Source organism: Caloenas nicobarica, chromosome 17, assembly GCF_036013445.1.
Source record: "Caloenas nicobarica isolate bCalNic1 chromosome 17, bCalNic1.hap1, whole genome shotgun sequence".
In the NCBI taxonomy this organism is placed as follows: domain Eukaryota; kingdom Metazoa; phylum Chordata; class Aves; order Columbiformes; family Columbidae; genus Caloenas; species Caloenas nicobarica.
In genome coordinates this window covers 3,867,570-3,886,430 of record NC_088261.1, presented here as the reverse complement: position 1 = coordinate 3,886,430, position 18,861 = coordinate 3,867,570, and the positions used below count along the sequence as shown (strand labels likewise).

The following is an 18,861-nucleotide window of genomic DNA, read 5'->3' as shown; positions in this document are numbered from 1 at the left end:
TATCACTAGCTGTTCCCTTCACCGATGGTCCTTGCAGAGGAGACAAGTAGTGAAAAGAGGTTAGAAATACAAGTGCCTCCTGGGGAGACACATGTGGAGGCTTGTACGGAGGTGCACTGGTGAGGTCTGGAAGGGGAGAGAACCTCTGAGCCACCATGGCCATAGAAGGGCACGTCACGGCACAGAACTGTGCCACAGCCCCTACTGCACAGCAGGGCTTGTTCGCAAAGCCCTGGGACTGCCTCTGCCGCCTCCTCATTCCCCAGTCTCCCCTCCCTACGGGCAGTTTTGGGGTGGAGCTGCCTCTCTGCAGAGGGGCTGCCTGGCAGCTGCTTGGCTGCCAAGCCAGCAGGAGCTGGGCTGATGCCCTCACCAGCCGAGAGCCAGTTCCACTCAGGACCGCAGCTCTCAGTGGTTGTCACAGTCATCATGACAGATGTGCCTGTTAGCAGCAAGGCGAATGAACTTTTTGTCTGGCATCCACCTTTTCTATTTTTTTTTTCCTGTTTTTGATATCTGGAAGATGTCTGTGTCCCTTTGAAGCAGAGCCACTCCCACTTCAGCGCTTGTTGCTCCTCTGTTTAATGTGCGCTTAGGGACTGAGATGGCAAATCTGGCTGCAGGACCAGCAAGAACATCCCAGCTGACTCGGGAGCTTTTCTTTGTGTTTATAGAGTTACCCCTGAGGGCTGTCTGGGCCCCCCGTTCAGTGTTTATGGAGAAATGTGTGTTAGTGGGGCTCCTCACCTGTTCTTTGTGGCTGGGCCAAGAGCACTGAAGGTGTCAAGATAGAGGTTGCGAGGGAAGACCTCTCTGGAGCCTGAGGCTGCGCAGAGGCCTCACACAGGAGAGATCAGAGAGGGCTGCAGGAAACGCGCGGCCTCCGCAGCGGCAGCTCCGCTCCCCGGGGACGGCGGCGACAGAAGGAACGGCACGTACAAGGTTGGTGGGATTCTGCCAAACCACAGGGACACGGGCGGTGGCCGCACCAGGGTGCCGATCCTGTCTCCCCCTGCATCGCCATTCATCGCGTGGGACCTGCTTAAATCTGTTCCTCTCTGAACAAAGGAGCCGGATTAGTTCTCACACTTGGAAGAAGCAGATTTGGGCTGGTGCGGTTTCCTACATGAGTGTTGTGAGGCAAATCCCTGGAGCAAAATAGAATCCAGGAAAATAATAGTAACGATGATTCATTTGTCTCTGTCTCTGACACCTTAGCATCCAACAGCACTCCAGTGACCTGTTGCCATGTTATTATTACTCTCTGGATCTTGAATGGATTCCACAAGTTGCAAGCTTTGTGCTATATTTACCTTGCTAGTGGTGTGACTTCCTTGCTCCTTTACAGACTCCAGTATATAAATATGCACATTATCACATGCAGATTCATCATCTTCAGAGCCCCAAGAACTGATGAGTTTCCCAATGCCTGCTCTGATGATTACTTTACAAGGCCAGCTCATTCAGACGGTATTTAATGGTAGGGTGCACAATGCCATATATTTTAAAACAGGGCTCGAAGAATGCAGCTGGAGGGCAGGGTCGGTGTCTCTGGCTGGAAATGGGCTCATCATCCTCTTACTGCCCGCAGGATTTAACCACGTTTGGTACATCAGAGCTGAGCACACTTGTCCTCCGCTCCACTTGCAGCTACGTTGTATTCGGAATAAGTTCAGCTGCATCAATTAACGCCAAAATAAACCACCGCACCTTGGCAAAGGCTTGGCTGCTTTGGAGAACCGTAAATCTCCATGTAATGCAAAATCCATAATATTTACAGTGCCTTACTACCTGTCTCACAGAGAGATCCTGCCCAGCACAACGGATTCATCAGAATCTGAAATAATGTTTTCTCTGTCCAGTCTGACTTGATAAACCACAATTTCCCATGGCTCTGTCCGTAAAAAGTACTTCCATGATCACAAAAGCAGATCCTTTTCTAATAAAATGTATCCACTGCAAAAAGCTAATTATTGTTTCACCAAAATGCTATAAAGCAGCATAAGGTTTTTGTTGGCACATGTTTTAGAACTAAGAAAACAATGCATGTAAAAACCTTGATGTAAATCCATTGCTTTGGGGGAAAAAGTGCTTTTCCATGAGAGTTAACCACCATTTACATGATTATAACAGGCTCTGCGCGAGGGAATCTCCACTCATCCCAAAATAATAAATAAACCAAACCAGTGCAGGCAAGTCCAGGATCCAGCCAGTGCTGGGGAGGATGGAGCAGCCTGACATGGGGGATGTACCGGCAGCACGGGGTTCTCCTCAAAGCTCTGATGTTCCTCTCAGTGCAGCCCCAGGTGGACACCGAATTTGGAGCCACAGGAATTCTGTGGTTGCTGCTAGAGCTGGCGTGAGAATCGGTCTGTCCTTTGTGCCCTCAAAGTGCTTGGAAGAAACGAAGTGCAGAGGTGTTAGGGGTTGGGTAAGGGGTGACAACACTCCCCAACTGCAGATCCTTTTGTCTAGAAGGAGCAAAGGGAACCTTGCTGTACATTCCCACTGAATTAAATGTACCACAGACACGGCTGTCCTTCAGCATCCTGGTCGTCCTTAAGCATTCTGCTCCTGAGGTGTCCAGCTTGAAAAAAATGGCTCCATTCCATATAAATTAGGAGCTCTTCCTCATATGTCTGATCCAAAGCATTTCTAGTCAATGAGAGTGTTTCCATTTACATCGCGTCCACAGAAAAAAAAAAAATTGCTTCTATTTTTCCCATGTGTTTTTGCTCTGCTTTAACTTCGGATCCCCAGAAAGATTTCCCTTCCACAGGATTTAATTTCCAACTTTGTTTAAAAAAAAAAAAAAAGGCAAATTCTTTTACTTTCTGTTTTGCTTATTTGCTTATTTTGTTTGTTTGGATTTTTTTTTCTGCTTTCTGTATTGGATTCTTTAGTGCTGCTGGATGCTACAAAACCAGTGTGAAGTTCAGCCTCTGATCTGGCTGTTTTGATGGTGAACGCAATATAAAGCATGAAAGGTGTGATGAAATGGTAAGTAGTTACTAAATTCTATTTGTCTTCCTATTCACTGCTGGTTTTAAGATCCACTAGACAACCCCTTTCTTTGATGATTGCACCAGGTTTTAATTTTTTTCCAAGTTCCTTAGACCTAAGCTTAACAGCTGTAGCCCTGTGAGTAATGCTATTTGCTAATCATGGTATTTTGCCATTTTCTTACATCAGGAAATGTCACGTTGCGTGATAACTGTCCACAGCCTGAGTGGTCTCATGATTTCTGTGAAATCTTTTACTTTTGCTCAGCGCACTGGGCGGGGGGATTTTTCCCCGTGTGGCAGTGCCGCCGGCGGTGACCAACGGGCGGTGGCAACATCCGAGCCCGGCTCGTCTTGGGCAGAAATGTTCGGGGGAAACTTCTCATTCCCCGTTTGGCAAAGTGTCCCCACGCCGGGCTGCAGCGCATCGCCCCGAAAATAGCCGGGGCGAGCACCCAGCCCGGGGGCAGCGGCGGGGGTGCTGTCCCGGGGCCGGGCGGTGCAGGGGTGCTGTCCCGGGGCCCGGGGGGCCGGGACCGGGGCGTGCTGTCCCGGGACCGGGAGATGCGGGGATGCTACCCCGGGGCCAAGCAGTGCGGGGGTGTCTGTCCCCGGGGGGTGCCGTCCCGGTTCTCGGCCAATCGGCTCGGCGCCGCGCACTCCCCGCCCCGCTCGCCCCATGTGCAGAAATAGCCCCGCTGCGGTCGGTAGCGGCTTTTCCGCGGGGAGCGGGGCGAGCGGGCGGGCGGCGGCGGAGCATCCCCGGGCGGCGCAGCGGCGGGGCCGTCTCACCCCCGGCCCGGCCCGGCCCGGCCCGGCCGGTCGCGCCCCGAGGTGCCGGCGGGCGATGGCCCCGCGGCGGGCGCAGCGGGCGGGCCCCGCGGCGGGCGGGCGGTGAGCGCTGCCCGCGGGAGCGCAGCCGCGGATGCCCCCCGGGGGCCGGGCGGTGCGGGCAGCGGGGGGCCCGGGGTTCGCCGCGCCCCTCCGGCCCCCCAGGGCCCGGCAGCCGGGCGGGAGGCGGCGGTGAGCCCGGACATGGGTGTTTCTCTCCGGGAAGCGCTGCCCCGTGGCCTGTTGGTACCTGCGGACGGGCGCCCGGTGGAAAGTACCTTGTTCTCATGAACGGTTCTAGCTCCTCGCCCTGGGCTCTCGCCATGGACACTATGAAAACCACTTATATCGTGCTGGAACTGATCATCGCTGTGCTGTCTATCGCTGGTAATGTCCTGGTCTGCTGGGCCGTGGCCATCAACAGTACCCTGAAGAATGCCACCAACTATTTCCTGGTGTCCCTGGCAGTGGCTGATATCGCCGTGGGTTTGTTAGCCATCCCTTTTGCCATCACCATCAGCATCGGATTCCAGGTGGATTTTCACAGCTGCCTCTTCTTCGCCTGCTTCGTGCTGGTGCTGACCCAAAGCTCCATTTTCAGCTTGCTGGCCGTGGCCATCGACAGGTACCTGGCTATTAAGATCCCACTGAGGTAAGCGACTGGAGCGGACGCACGTAGCCACATTCCCCGACAGCCTAGACTGTGACCTTCCTTGCCTTCGAGTGCGGGAACATCTGGTCACTAGTGTTGCTATAAGAGGTTTGCTGCCCACAGGTGATGATGAAAGTACCAGAGAGTTTGTACTCACTGCAGGACTGCGATCAAGTTTTCAGTATCCTCCCACCAACTTCAAAATACACCTTGAAGCTCAGTTTCTTTAGGATGTTTGTCTTGGGAGGATCAATGGCATTTGGCAGGGGGGAGCTATGCATTGATGTAGTTGTGTGCTTGGGATAGTTGTAGCTAATCTATGTAGGTATTTATACAGCCCCCATTATTGTGGTGTCTGGGCATCTCCCAGGTAATTAAATACAGAGGCAACCCCTCTTTCTCTTACTTCCCAGCCTGTTAGAGAAGTAGTTTTACAGGCTGTTTGGTAAGAGCTCTTGTCTCTTCCTGAGCTCAGGTCACAATACTTCAGAAAGGCTGAAAGTTATCTAAGTAGATCTTAATATGATTTTGTACATAGTTTGCATTTTCGGCTACGACTACAGTCTAACTAGGCTGACTTCCAGTTTTTAGAGGGACATAATGAATGAATTGAAAGCACAATTTGTTGCATTTACAAATGCTGAAATTGTGTTTCAGTGCTTGTATACGTACCTTTTCTTTCTGAGTGCTTACTGTGAGCAACTGCACAGATCAGTAAATGTCAGAAGGTGACAGCTTTGTCCATCTGCTATGAAAGGAGAAGGGCGAAGGGGAAAGGATTCGTACCTCAGTTTTCAGAATTTTACAGTTTAGCTTTTCATCCATGCACAGCATCAAAAGACATGTTTCCTTCTAATCCATGGGACATTGCAATGTACTTGGGAAAAACGTATTTGATCTGTTTTACAGGCACTTCACCAGTGAACTGGTGCAGCAGCTTCCTTAAGCTTAAGTGCAGCAAATCCCCAGCTTTGCATTACAAATGCCTTGAGTCTGTCTCCATCTCCTTCATGTCTCTGTTGTTCCTCCCTGAGAAGCAGACATTGATGGGACCCCTGGGGAGTCCAGAACGGCTCAGGGGACTGGTCAGGAGTGGAGGCTGTGGGGAGCAGGGCAGATCTGGCATAGAGACCTCAGGCTGAACTCTCTACGTTGCAGCTGTCCTAGATTCTGCTCATCTCTGGTATCTCCCTTGCACGAGCAATGAACTTACCCTAAAATTACTTAAAAAACCCCAGCCAAACAACAAAAAAACCCAAACCACAACCAAAAAAAACCCCCCTTCACCCCGTTCTGGCACCTTGCATCAGAGAACTCCCGTATGTTGGGCAAATATTAATTAGTCATCAGGCAGATGATAAAAACTGGTAGTGGAAATGCATGTACGCTGAGTGGCTGAGTGTGTCATCAGGGCTCGGTGCTCGGAAATTCCACGGGACGTAGAGTAAGCGAGAGCCGAGCTGCAGCCCTCGCGGGGAGAGGGGCCAGAGCGGGTGGGTTGGTGCCAGCACCTCCGACCTGCTCAGCTGCCCGGCCGCCCGCCTGGGCTGACACCCACATGGGCTCCAGATAACTATTTGGTGCCTTTTACCATTCGTGTGGGGCTTTCTCAGGCTGGGGGGCAGCAGCACAGTAGCGGCTACAGAAGCAGGTTGGATTTTTTTAAGTTTCAGTTTAATCACACCATCCACCACAAGCAAGCTGTTCAAGCATGGGCCGTTTACTAGAACTCTTTAATTTTGTACCACAAGCTGCTTTTTGCAGCACTTGGCTGAGGAAGTTGAAGCTTGTGAGATCAGTTTCTACTCTGCTGGAATCCGAGGTGCGAGTCGCAGATCAGAAATGCTCTGAGGGGACCATTTATGTGTTTGCAGAAGGGAAGTGATTTTGCCAGCTGACAAAATAACAAGTATTTCCTCCACACTCTTTTTTTCCCCCCAGTCCTGGTCTCTAGCAGGTTTGCTTGACTCTCCATTAGATCTATATACCTGTGTGGGATGAAATCCCAGGGCAGTTTGTGTTGCTTTGGGATTCTTTGCCAACATTGCTTTTTCGCCCCATCTTAGGCCAAATCTTTTATTCTGTTTGCACGAACATCTTTATTCCTATGAGCACTTTCTAGCTGGACACAGCCCCTTCAGCTGTAAATGGAGATCCAGGAGTCCATCCATCCCAGGCTGGTCTGGAGTGTGAAGTTTGGATTAAACTTGGTCTTGGCACTGAGGCCCATTTCACTGCTCTCAGAGGTGACCAGTAAGTAAAACTCCTTTAAAAGGACAGGGGGTTCTCACTGCTGGGATGCAGGGCAATGGGCAGGTCATTGCTTCGGCAATGGGAGATTTAGGGGCTGGTACTGAAAGGCCGTTTTTATTTGTACGGCCAAGATCAAAAGAGGACAGAGGAGGTTATAAAACTATGCTGGCAAAACACTTTTCTACTGGACTAGGGCTTTCCAAGCAAGGCTTGGTTAGAGCTGTCTCATCAGCATCATTGTTCCCGACATGCTCCCTAGTGCCGCTGGCAGCGAGGGGGAGGAATTTGTCCCGCTGCCCGCTCCAGGTACATTCATGTGCTGTTTCTGGAAGGAGGTTTGCGCCATGGAAAGGGAAAGCTGCTCATCATTTTGTAGGAATGGTGACCTTAGGAAAAGTTTTTTTCGCTAAAACTCTCATTCTGGAGACCAGTGCAGGGTCCGATAACAGGCGATGAAGTATTAAACATTTAAGAAACTGATTTGTACCCAGCCCCACATAGCAATTACGATAAATAGCACAGTTGTTGCAGAGCAAACAAGTGTCCCTGTCACATCCACCAGCTCCCTGTGGAAGCCTCTGTAGGCACAGTGAGAACTCAGGATGCCATAGGATTTAATACTATTTCAGGGTTATTTAAGCACACCCAGAGGCTGGGCAGGCTGGGGTGCACAGGAGACGTTTGCATTGCAGCCAGGCTAGTAATGGATTTTTCAGTCCTGTGGCTGAACCGAAAATCCCATGGGGAAGAGGAAAATTGTTTCAGTCAAATTGAAACAGCAATGTTTGGAGGTTTTAGTAAAACAAAGTGATCCCGACCAACCTGACAGATTTTGTCTGAGTTGCTTAACCCTTCTGATGTTGCTGTGCTGCTTTTTGAAATAGAGGCATCCTCGCTGGAAAGGAACTAACAAATTCTCATCTGGACAATTGCAGAACAAAAATCTCATAACATTTAAAAATGGTGTTTTACAACCCTCCCTCTTCTGGCTAAAAATATTTGCTGAATTTGACCTGAAGCCACGAATTCTTTCTGTCCCTTGAAACTCTTGTTTTATTTGTTTGTTTTTGACAAATCCACTGTTTGTGGAGAAGCCCCCACCGTGCTGCCCAGTCCGTGCAGCTGCAGCTCTGAGCCCTTCCCTGGGTCCTTTCTCCCCTGGCCGACACACCAGGACACGGCTTCTTGTCTTCAAACAGGCGCTGACCCTGTCCTGCTTCCCAGTCCTCAGTGCTTCTGACCAGGCGGCATCAGCACCCGCGTCTGCCCGTCCCTGTGGCCCCCAGGTACCAAACACCATCCCTGCTCTGCCGGGCTGACCCCCCCCTCAAAAGCTCACTCCCCCACAGCGCTTCCTCCAAGCAGAATATCAAAGCCGGGCAAGGGAGCGTCTTTCAGCAGCAGTAAATCCATCCCACAGTGTTTGGCACAAGAGCAGTGCGAGGCTTTCTCTCTCTGGCTTTCTCCAGGGCTGGATTTCACCCCGCAGTCCCATAGCTGCGAGCCAGAGAAGATTTGTAGCTGGAATAAAATATTTCCCTTTTATTTGCATTAACCAGAATTATTTGGCGTGGCTGATAATTGTAGGTATGGAGAGATGCCTGGAACAAATGTATCAGGAATTAGGGAGGGAGAAGAGCACCTGTATTCAGAGAGCAAAAGCAGAATGAAACAGCCTGTACAACATCACGCTGTGTGCGCCCTTGTCCAGCCGGTGGTCTCCTGCAGGACGGTGAACGCTGCGGTGCTGCTGCCCACCCGGCAAACACCCCCCGGGACCTGCAGAGGGAAAATCAGCCCAGACTCCCTGTGGCTTGAGCTAATCTGGTGCTTGTTCCTCTTCCCTGGATTTAGTTCTCTCCCGTCTTTGATTTCATCCCTAGCAGAAATGCAGCACTAACGTCCCCAGGCAGCTTTGCCATGAGCTAGAACGGGGTTATCCATGACTGTGCCCTCTCCCTTTCTGCTCCTTGCTGAGCCCTCGCTGCCCCCGGCAGCCAGAGCACCCGCGCTGCATCCCAACATGTTAATGGTGTTGTGTGTCCCACAGGAGCTGCTGCGTCTCATCTTTGACATGATGAAAACAACAGCCCCATTCCTTTCTACTCTCCTCATGGGGATAAATTCCATTTGGATCGTGGTTGCTCTTTTCTCATCCTTTTAGCTGCACGGTGTCCTTTCATGAGGTGGGTTGGCTGACGCTTTACAGCCACCTGCCCTCGCCGTGCCCTGCTGCAGAGGAAGGGCTTCCCTCTCCTCCAGCCAAGAACTGGTCCCGGATTCCTCTCAACCCCCAGTTTGTTCCTCAGCAAAGCCTTGGTCTTCACGTGCCATTTTCTGTGTGCCATCAACGACATGCAGAATTGCAGCTGCTCTTCCTTCTTCTGCCCTTGCTTCATTTCCTTTCTCAAGGGAAATCCTCACCCTGCCCTTCATCTGGTTCACGTGCAGCTCACATGCGCGGTGCCCGAGACCCGAGCGGCACGGGAGGCATCGTTCTTCCAGAGCCGTGGATGCTCTGCCCCTCTCGTCCATCAGACGGCTGTGCGTGGCCAAGGTTACCATCAATTAATAAACTTAACGTGCAGCAAACACGCTGAGTGCTGCAGGCAGGAGGTTTGGTTCAGCAGCAGAGCTGTCACAGCTTTAAGGAAGTTCAGGTCAGTTGAGATCAGTTCGGGCAGAACGTGGCGGGGTTGTGCTGCAGCCGGGGGCCGGCAGCACCCACTCGGCTTCCCAGGGCTCTCCCAGGGCTGCTGCTTGCTCCGGGCTTCGGATGCAGCCGACTCTGGACAAAAAAGCACAACAAAACCCAGCAATTATCACATATGCCCTCATGGCCATCAGCCGGAGGGGGAAATGGCAGCTATTTTTAGTTGCGAGCAGCCTGGTTTCCTTAAAATGCCTGTCTCAAATTTTTATATTTTTTTCCACCCTGGGGGTCACTTCCCTCCCAAAAAAGCAAAAATCCTGTCAGGAAGGGAATGAATTGTCTCTGAGACCTCAGCTCCTGCAGAAGCTGGGGGTAGGGGATGTCAGGGGGCGACCACAGTCGGCACGCAGCTCAAAGTCTCGTTTCCAGGCTGTCGGCTGAGCCAGAACCCAGAGCTTTGGGTTTAGGAGCTTTTTGCATTTTGGTCAGCTCAATCGATAAAAAATACAGGTTAATTCTTAGATGGAAAAGAAGCAGCTTTTGAAATCTAGCAGAATTTTACTCCAGAAGTAAGGCTTTTGGATTTCCCTGCAAAAACAATGTATTAAACCAAAATGTTTTGACAGTGAACTGTTTTATTTTGCAGTTAAATTTATTTTGCTTCGTAATTACCGGGCTCATTCTTGGGGTTTTCCTGAATTTGCTGTTTTTCATAGCAGTGAGCACAGATTGCAAAACTGAGACTTTTAGGAGTGTTCTGGCCTGGCCCTTGGCTGTGCCGGGCAGGGGCTGCGCGGGGGGTGTCGGGGCTCCTGTCACTGCGTTACAGGCGGCTTTGGTGCACAGGATGCCAGGGATCAGTGGCGCCAGCTGTGCCTACAGACGTGTCAGCCCTCTCCCCTCCCCATCAGCTCTCGCGGCTTTGCGAAGTCTGATGGGTGGCTCAGGGAACTGGTACGTGCCAAAGCGCGGATTATCTCCCTGATCCTATGGATGACATCAGGCCTGGGCATGAGCCACAAATAACTTGCGAGCACATCGGTGGGTGTGTGTTCGGGCACTTACGCTCACTGTTCAGTGCCCTGTGGGCACCGTCGCGTCACTGAGCACCGTGACCAGAGCTGCTGGACCCGCAGGGGACAAGGGGCAGAGCGCGGTCCCTGCAGGAGCAGCGGTGCAGACGGGTCGGTGCCACCATGGCTGGGGCTCCGCCTGTACCCCCAGATCATGCACTGTGCATCAGCGCTGGTCACCCCACACCCTGGCGTTCACATCGTCCCTCCCATCACTTGGGAGAGGTTCGGAATGACAAAAATTCTCAGCCCCAGGCACCCCCAGGTAGATACGTGGGGCTTCAGAGCCTGGAGGGAGGGTGGTGTCGAGGAAGAGCTTGGGAGGGCTGAAGGCTCCCAAGGCTCCTCTCAGCCCTGTGGTCTCGGGCAGGGAGAACCAGGTTTTTGTGCTCTGGGACTCAGAAACACCCTCTGGAGCACGAAGGGTGGGCAGGTATCACACGCTCCTGCCTGCACATGGCTGTCTTGAGGCGGATGCTCGTGTTTTGAAGCAAGCGTAAGAGCAGCATGCGGGGCGCTGAGCTCGTGTCCTTCCCGTGCCCCGGCAGCTCTGTGCACCCCGGCACCCCCGGCGTCAGGCGTCTTCGGGGGAGCGTGGGGTTGCCCAGCGTGGGCGGCCAGCCCACAGCCCGCCCTGCGCCCCGCTCCCACCCCGTGGCTCTTAGTTCCGTTTTCGGTCACGTTTCCTTACCCCGTCGGGGCGGCCGGGCTGTGCTGTGAGCAGCTGCTACGGACAAAAACCAGGACAGTGAATGTGAATTCCTGCTCGGCTGCTGTGAAAGCACGTGCGTGAGAAAAATATTTGCACATCCACGTGGCAGGTGCTGTTGCTGTTGGTGTCCCACACGTGCACAGCTCTGCGGCCCCCTCCCAGCGCTCCCCGCCCCACAGCCACCGTCTCCCTTCTCCTTTCTCCAGATGACCCAAACGGGTGCCGTTTGCAGGGTGCTTTGGGCCAAAACGGAGCTCTCCTGCATTTCTCCTTCCCACATTCTTGGTTCTGTAAACCTGGGGCCTTTCAGCCATCCCTTGCCCTGAGCTGATGCTGTGTGGTGGTGGCAGGGCTGAGGTGCCAGCCTGCAGGTGGGTGTGCTGGGATAAACTGGGATAAACTGGGATGAGCTGGGAGCTGGGGGCTGTGGCGGGCAGCTGTCACTCTCCCGGCTGCTCTGCCTCTGGCCAGGGGAAGACAGGAGGGATAAGCACATGGGTATCTTGCTGAGAGGGTTTTGCACTTGATAGTTTAAGCTCATGAGCAGCAGCGCCTGGTGTGAAAACGCCGTATAACACGAACAAAGCAAGCCCCGGAGGAAGTTAAAGCCTTCTAGTCTTTAAATGCCTTTTAGCGATCCCGCAAATGTACAAGCTGTGGCCTCGCTGGTCAGGTGCCTCCGGCAGGAACGCAGACCCGAGAGCACCGGAGGCGAGCGGGCGGTTGTTCCTCCTCGCGCTGTGCAGACGGGAGCCAGGCAGGGCTGGCTTCCTCAGCATCCGGGCCCGAAGCGCAGAGCAGCACCCACACATGGGCCCCCGCTCTAGAGACAAGGCTTGAACAGTCTCCATCCCCCGGCGGGTGGGTGCGCAGGGGCTGAGCACCAGGAGCACAGCAGGCAGCGCTGCTCCCGGCACCCAAAAACGCGGGGTGCTGAGCGATGCTCCTGCCCCTCTGAGTAACCCCATGTGCCCATCTGCGCCGTGGGGGCTGGCGTGTTTGCAGTCACCGTCCGGCGGAAGGCCGGGAGTGCGAGCGGGGGACGCTGCTGCCGTCCCCTGTGCACAATAGGGACAGATGTGGGAGGAAGTGATTTGTCTGCAACTGGACAGGGATCGACGCAGATGTCCTGCTTCCTCAGCTGATACTGTAACCGCTAATCAGATTTCTCACTCTCACCGCCAACTCCTTCCTGGTTAAAATGCACAGCTTTTAATTTTTTTTCTTTTTTTCTTCCTCCTCTCTAAGGCGCAATTTATTTATTTAAAATGTCCTGCCAGGATATTTCTGCTAGTATGCGATCTCCGTTCCATGGCTGTGCATGGAGCAAACGGAACAGCAGCAATGGTGCTTATTTCATGCTGTCATAGCTCCAGTGGGAAAAAAAAAAAAGAGCAAAATGCAAAGTACAGCTGCATGTGGATGACAAGGATGCAATGCTTGGTAGCCAAACCGCTCTCTGCCCTTGTGAATCGAGGTGTCTGTGTATTTTCCTTCACGCTTAAAATAGAAACATATAAATTATCACTGCTTGTTTGCATCAGAGCACCTGCAGAGTCCAAGTTCTGCTCACCTTCCTGCATCCAGCAGCCCGGGCATGGGGCAGAACAGGAGGGAAGCGGGAGAGCCCGCTCTCCCCCTTTCCTGCTCTCTGGGATAAATAATGTAGGAATAACAGTCTCCTTCTAGAATGTTTCCTCCAGGTTGCTGCTGGTTTCTTTCTCAAGTCTCATCACCCCAAATGCTGAATTACACCCCAGCTGCTGCTGTGCACCCCTTGTTAGACGGGAGCTCCGGGGCAGCGGTGCCTCTGCTGGGTGATCTCCGTGGGCTGTTGTGTCCCGGCTGAAGCTGTTTTGGTGACGGCACAGCGGGTACAGACCCAGCAGCACTTGTACATGGAACCAGCGGCAGGTCAGAGCCCCGTGGTAAAAGCAGCTGAACTTTCCTTGAAGTAGTTGACCTCCTGCAAGTGGGACTGTGTGACTGGGACACTGGTGGCAAATGTATAGTCATGTACGTTGGCAGAACAGAAAGCTGACCGGCTCTGTGATGGCAGCACTGCGGGGGCACTGGGTGGCAGCTGTGATAATTAGCTGCTTTATGATGATTGCACCAGTAAAGAGACTTTGCCTGTCGGTGTAAAAGGAACAAATGCATTGCCAGGTTATTTGATTTCAATAAATCATTTAAAAATACTCAGCTGTTATTTATGTTAAAGCAACATTTGATGCCTCTGGGCAGAAACATAGAGGAGATTCGATATTTGTTACACATTAATCGAGCAGACTTAGGTGAGTAAAGTTGCTGTAATAGTTTTTTGCCTGATAATATTAAGCCTAGAAGAGAATGAAGGAGGGGTTTGCTGGAGCATTCAGAGCTGTGCAAATCTGTTGGTTCCTCACTGTCTGATCATGTTTTATAGAGCTTAGGAAAAGAGTTGACTCTCACTTGCCTCACAGCCCGTGCCTGCTGTTCTTGGTGGTGGTTGATGATGGGATGCAGTTGTGTGCGGTGGCTCACTAACGAGGCTCTTCCTGCCTTGGTCTGGTAATAGTCATGCACTTCTTTATTTTTAAGCACGTGCTTAACTTCCATTAAGGGCAATACAGGCAATGTCCTGGCAAATAAGTGTATTAAGGTAATTAGTGAACAATTTTAGAGCATCAAACTGTCCCCTGTTTCACCTTGGCCTCTTCTGGCTGGTAGCTCAGCGACCAGCCGTGACCCTTCCCTGTAGTCACAGCAGGGACCACCGTCATCCCTGAGATCAGTCCACTGAACGGAGAGGTGGCGGGAGGAGTTTGTAGGGCATCCCTGTGAAAATGAGGAGTTCATCTACGGAGTGTGTTGCTCACTGTGAATATCTCTCTCCACTTCAATGGACAGCATCTCTTCCCTGTGCCGACAGCCCTGCAGCTCTCCCCGCTGCTCAGCTCTGGCTCTTGCAGACCTGGAGTGCAGCATGTTTTTCCATCTCCTCCTCCTGCTCGCAGAAGAGGGCCCGGCTTAAATGTGATCCCAGCTGCAGCTCTGCTGTGTGCGCTGGGCAAGAGCGACACTAAAATAAACATGCCAACATTACAGCCACTGGAAAATTAAGTGACTTAACTGGATTTGTAAACCTTCAAGCTGAGACTTATGTTTGCAGAAGGGTTCAGGAGAAGAGCAGATGGAAAAAGCCTTATTTGGGGTCATAAGTTTTCAGCAAGGGACAGCAGCGAATGTCACCAACCTGGCACGGCACGGTGGACACCGGCCCCAGCACAGCCGAGCCGCGGCGGCTTTTCCTTGTGTTCCTGCACACCCTGATCCAGACACGTCAAACTCTTAGCATTGGGTTTCTCTTTATGAACAACGGTCCATTTTGTGTTTTCCGGTCTTATCACGATAGTTTTTTGGGATATGACATGACTGAGGCAGCAGAGAAGCAACTGAAATGATGAGCTAACTGTGAAGAGCACAAGCCGAGGAGCCGCGGGCTCCTCTTCCCGTGCAGAGCTGTAGAGCAGCAGCTCCTGCAGCACTCACTGAGCTTGGCCACCGTTGTAGCCTGAGACTCTGGCTTTGCCAAGAGATCAGATTTCTGGGAACTTGCTCCAACTCAAATCTTAATGTTTTCAAGTCCCACAACCTCAGACCAGCTCCAGCTCCTGAAAACCTAACACAGGGTTTTGAAAGCAATGGGCTTGGCCTCGCTGATGCCCTGTCTGATAATTTCTTATCTTCTGAAGCAGTGAGACTCAGTAATAATGAGTGAAAAGCACAGGAGAAATCCCTCAAACCCCTCAGCGGCTGGACCTGCCCTTTAGACATGTACCCTGTAGCCTGTGGTCACAGTTCAGCATCTCCTAAATGTGGCAGCTGCTCCCGCATCCCCTTGGCTGGCCCTGCACACAGCGGCTGTGCAGAAGGAGCCGAGGGTTTCCCCAGCCCTTCTTTGCTGCCCGGTTCGTGCTGGCAGACCCCCCACTTACCCTCCTGTCTTCGTAGCTTGCAGGAGGAGAGGGACACGGGGCTCTCACGGAGGCAGCCGCAGTGTGATTCACAGGCACAGCTGCGGTTCTGTGGGAATAAAACCCTCCCTTGCCTCACGGGCCGGAAGAAAATCAGAACAAACGTTCCTAGGAAAGGAGGAGCAGGGTAGCCAAGCCAGAGTAAACAAGCACTGAGAGACGGGTGTGGGGCGGGGGGACGCGTGTCAGCCAGCAGACAGGAGAGGACAGGAACAGCTTTCTCATGGTGTCTTTCTGGCAGTCCTTGGTTCTTTGCTTCTCCAAAGAGTGATCTGACTGATGCTTTGATGTTGGCATCTGTTCTGGTTGCACCCAAACCAGCTTGACTTCTGTGGCTTTAGGTTCGAGCTCCGTTTGTGTCTCTGAGCACCTGGGGGCTGGAGGGGCACCTTTGTTTTTGTGGCCGTGAAGACACTCGGTCTGTGGGCTTAAGAAAGGTGTGGGGCAGCACGTGGCTCTGCAACCCTTGTCAACTTGTCCCTAGGCCACCGTGGAGCTTCTCTGTAATGCATGTGAGAGCAGCAGGTGCCCAGGAAGGCACAAAGCAGGGATGTCAAATGTGGGGAGAAGAGCCCAGTGTCCCTGGCTCCCAGCTCCACATCTGGATGGAGACACAGACCCTAACTTGCAACTCTCCTAAGCAATCCATCATTAGCAATTGCTTTCAGATACTGGCTCAGAAAAGTCTTTCTTTTTTTGTTATGCAGCCACAACGAGCTTGCGTGGGCTGCAGTCCGGCATGTGCAAGCCAGGAGTTGCACTGTTTGGGAAACGGGCAGGATCTCTGATTTCCACACATATGTACTTACTGCCCAGCTCAGTGCACATGGTAGCACAGGGAGGGACATCACATTACGGGACTGCTGCAAGCTCCAGTGCAAGCAGCGTTGCTGCAGGCGTTAAAGCAGCCCAAGCTGGCTGTGATATAAAGGCTCTAAGTGTGTGGTGGTGCTGGTTAATTCTTCAGCTACCGATCACAGCGTAGAATTGAGAGCCAGCATTGTCTCAGCTGAAATAAGTCAGCCCAGAAGCGCATGTAGCCCAGCAACGTGCCCTGGCGTGCCCAATAATGGATGCTTAGAGCAAGAGAGTAAGTTGGTGGTTACAGAGCGAGCCTTCCCCCTGTTCCTGCCCTCCTAGCAGTTGGTGGTTTAGGCTCACGGAATGATAAAACCTTTTCTAAGGCTCTAAGTCCTTTACCTCCTATTGAAGGATGTTCACAGCCAGGGGCAGCGCTTGGTTCCTCTCAGGAATAGTGAGTGAATCACCTCCCCAAATCACTTTGCCCAGGTGCAGGGCACAGGTGAGATTTTTTACCCCTCAGGTGATCTGAGGGGTGAGGTTCCCAAGTGGGTGTGGGTGGGGCTTTTGTGGCATTAGCCAAAATGCTGATGACTGTAACTGCTGGGAAGTCATGGGTGCTCCTTTATTTAATGGCTCTATCTTGGTTTTGTTCTTGATGCTGTAGGTATAACAGCCTGGTGACTGGCAAGCGAGCAAGAGGCCTCATCGCTGTGCTGTGGCTCCTGTCTTTTGGAATTGGACTAACTCCCCTTATGGGCTGGAATAAAGCCATGAGTGGCTGTCCCAACGCCACCAACGAGACAGGGGCTGACACCAGGACACAGCACCATGGCTGCTTCATCTCGTGCCTCTTTGAGAACGTGGTAACGATGAGCTACATGGTGTACTTCAACTTCTTCGGCTGTGTGCTGCTTCCACTTGTTATCATGCTGGGAATCTACATTAAGATATTCATGGTCGCCTGCAAACAGTTACATCAGATGGAACTGATGGGCAACTCCAGGACCACCCTGCAGAAAGAGGTCCACGCAGCCAAGTCTCTGGCCATCATTGTAGGACTCTTTGCCTTCTGTTGGCTGCCCCTGCATATCTTGAACTGCATCACTCACTTCCATGAGGACTTCTCCAAATCCAAGCCTGAGTGGGTGATGTATATGGCCATCATCCTCTCCCACGCCAACTCTGTCATCAACCCCATCATCTACGCTTACAGGATCAGGGACTTCCGCTACACCTTCCACAAGATCATTTCCAAGATCCTCTGTAAGACGGACAACTTCCCCAAGTGCAACACTGACAACAACCAGCACCTGACAGTCAACGACCTGAACTCTCCGGTAGCCTCTGTGTCCGTATGACCCTGCACGTCCTGCTCTGAGGATTCTGCAGTCTATCCCCGACACTACCCATCCCTGTGCCTATGTGAACAGTTGGAGCTAACTCCTCCAGGAGTGCTCAGTGATGACCACTATGCAGTTATGCAGCTGTATTTTTTTTTAAATTTTATTTTTGTAATTAACACAGTGCCTCCTAGAGGAATAACCTGAGTGGGGAGACTGAGCACAGCTCACCCCCAACTGTAAACCCAGGTTGTGTGAGTGCTGGTGAGCATGTTGGATAGGGTGCTTCAAAAAGATGGACCCAATTGCAAAGACATAGTGATTTCAAGTTGGTTCCATCTTTTTGAAACACCCTGCAATTCCTTTCCAGGTCAGACATTGACAGTGGAAGACCCACATGCTGGGGTTGCTTCCCTAATTGTGCTGCTCATGTCAAGTCCTAGGATCTTTATTTTAATTATTATTTTTTTTTAATCTTCTGTTTCATTTAGGAGTAATAACTTTGTGTCCGTTTTTGGGTTGTTCTTTAAGTCCATACTTGACAGCACTTTGGTAATACCCTAATTATTCCATCAATTGTTTGATGCAGCTAGTATTCTCTGATGGGAAAAAGTCTTACTTAGCCCAGTTGCTGGTGTGAAACCGAATCTGCATTCCAGGCTCTGAGGGACGTGACCGTGTTGATGGGAAAGCAAGATCAGAACTGGCCAGCTATTTTTGGCCCCAGTATGAAAGCCCTACTTACTGAAAGAGAAAAATTTTAGAAAAGAGTTGACTGAAGTTTTAGAACAGCAGTTTCACTGCCTTTAAATCACTTTGGTCTACAGGATCATGCAGACCAATGCAACAGGTTTCATTTCAAATCTGTTTCCAGCTCTCAAAATGCGAAAGGCAGAAGTGCCCTAATGGTCTCAGCTGGTCTGATGCAGAGCCACTGAGGTTTGTGCAGACGCTCCCTTGGTGACATGATCTCTACAAGGAGATTTTTGCCCCCAAGTCAGAACTTGACAGCCTTGCAGTGCTTTCAGAAGGGCAGGTTTTAGCTGTGATAGCCAGCTGCTGCAGCTCACCCAGTTCCTAAAACTTGGTCTTGCTGGGCTTCCTCTGAAGCCCAGTAACCCCCAGAAGCTGTGAGTGCTTTTATTTTTTTTTTTCCTAATAGTGATTTTTATTTTTTTACTGTTTATTTTAATCCTGACCTGCATCAGTAGCAAGAGACGGGAAGGGAGGTAATTTGCTTGAGAAGCTAGAATGCCTTGACTTGGGACTGGTTTTGGCCCAGCTCTTTGTGGAAGCAGCTCCCCTCGCAGATGGGCCAGCCTGGCCGCTGCGCTTGGCCCGGAGCCCTGGCCCTTCATGAGGACAAAGCTCAGTCACTCGTCAGCAGAACAGTTTTAATTTGTACTGCAAGTTGATAACACTCTGCAACCGCAGCTCAGTAATCACTGCACCTGATTTAATATGTAACTGTGATATGCAAAACTAGACAAAGGTAGAAAGAACAGCACATTGATTTCTGCAGTAT

At 51.7% G+C, this 18,861-nt stretch overlaps 1 protein-coding gene across 1 annotated transcript; it reads left to right on the top strand.

The window, feature by feature from the left end:
• Nucleotides 1-3,971: 3,971 nt before the first annotated feature.
• Nucleotides 3,972-18,561, top strand: ADORA2B (adenosine A2b receptor). The gene is made up of 2 exons (XM_065647058.1): nucleotides 3,972-4,485; nucleotides 16,661-18,561. The coding sequence occupies exons 1-2, from the start codon at nucleotides 4,121-4,123 to the stop codon at nucleotides 17,352-17,354; spliced, it is 1,059 nt and encodes a 352-aa protein (XP_065503130.1). The 5' UTR covers nucleotides 3,972-4,120; the 3' UTR covers nucleotides 17,355-18,561.
• Nucleotides 18,562-18,861: the final 300 nt, after the last annotated feature.

What these genes read in the sequence shown, in the direction of transcription:
- ADORA2B (XM_065647058.1), top strand. Translation starts at nt 4,121, where the DNA reads ATGAACGGTTCTAGCTCCTCGCCCTGGGCTCTCGCCATGGACACTATG. An exon ending in GCTATTAAGATCCCACTGAG is followed by an intron (nt 4,486 to 16,660) that starts GTAAGCGACTGG and finishes TTGATGCTGTAG; the next exon opens with GTATAACAGCCTGGTGACTG.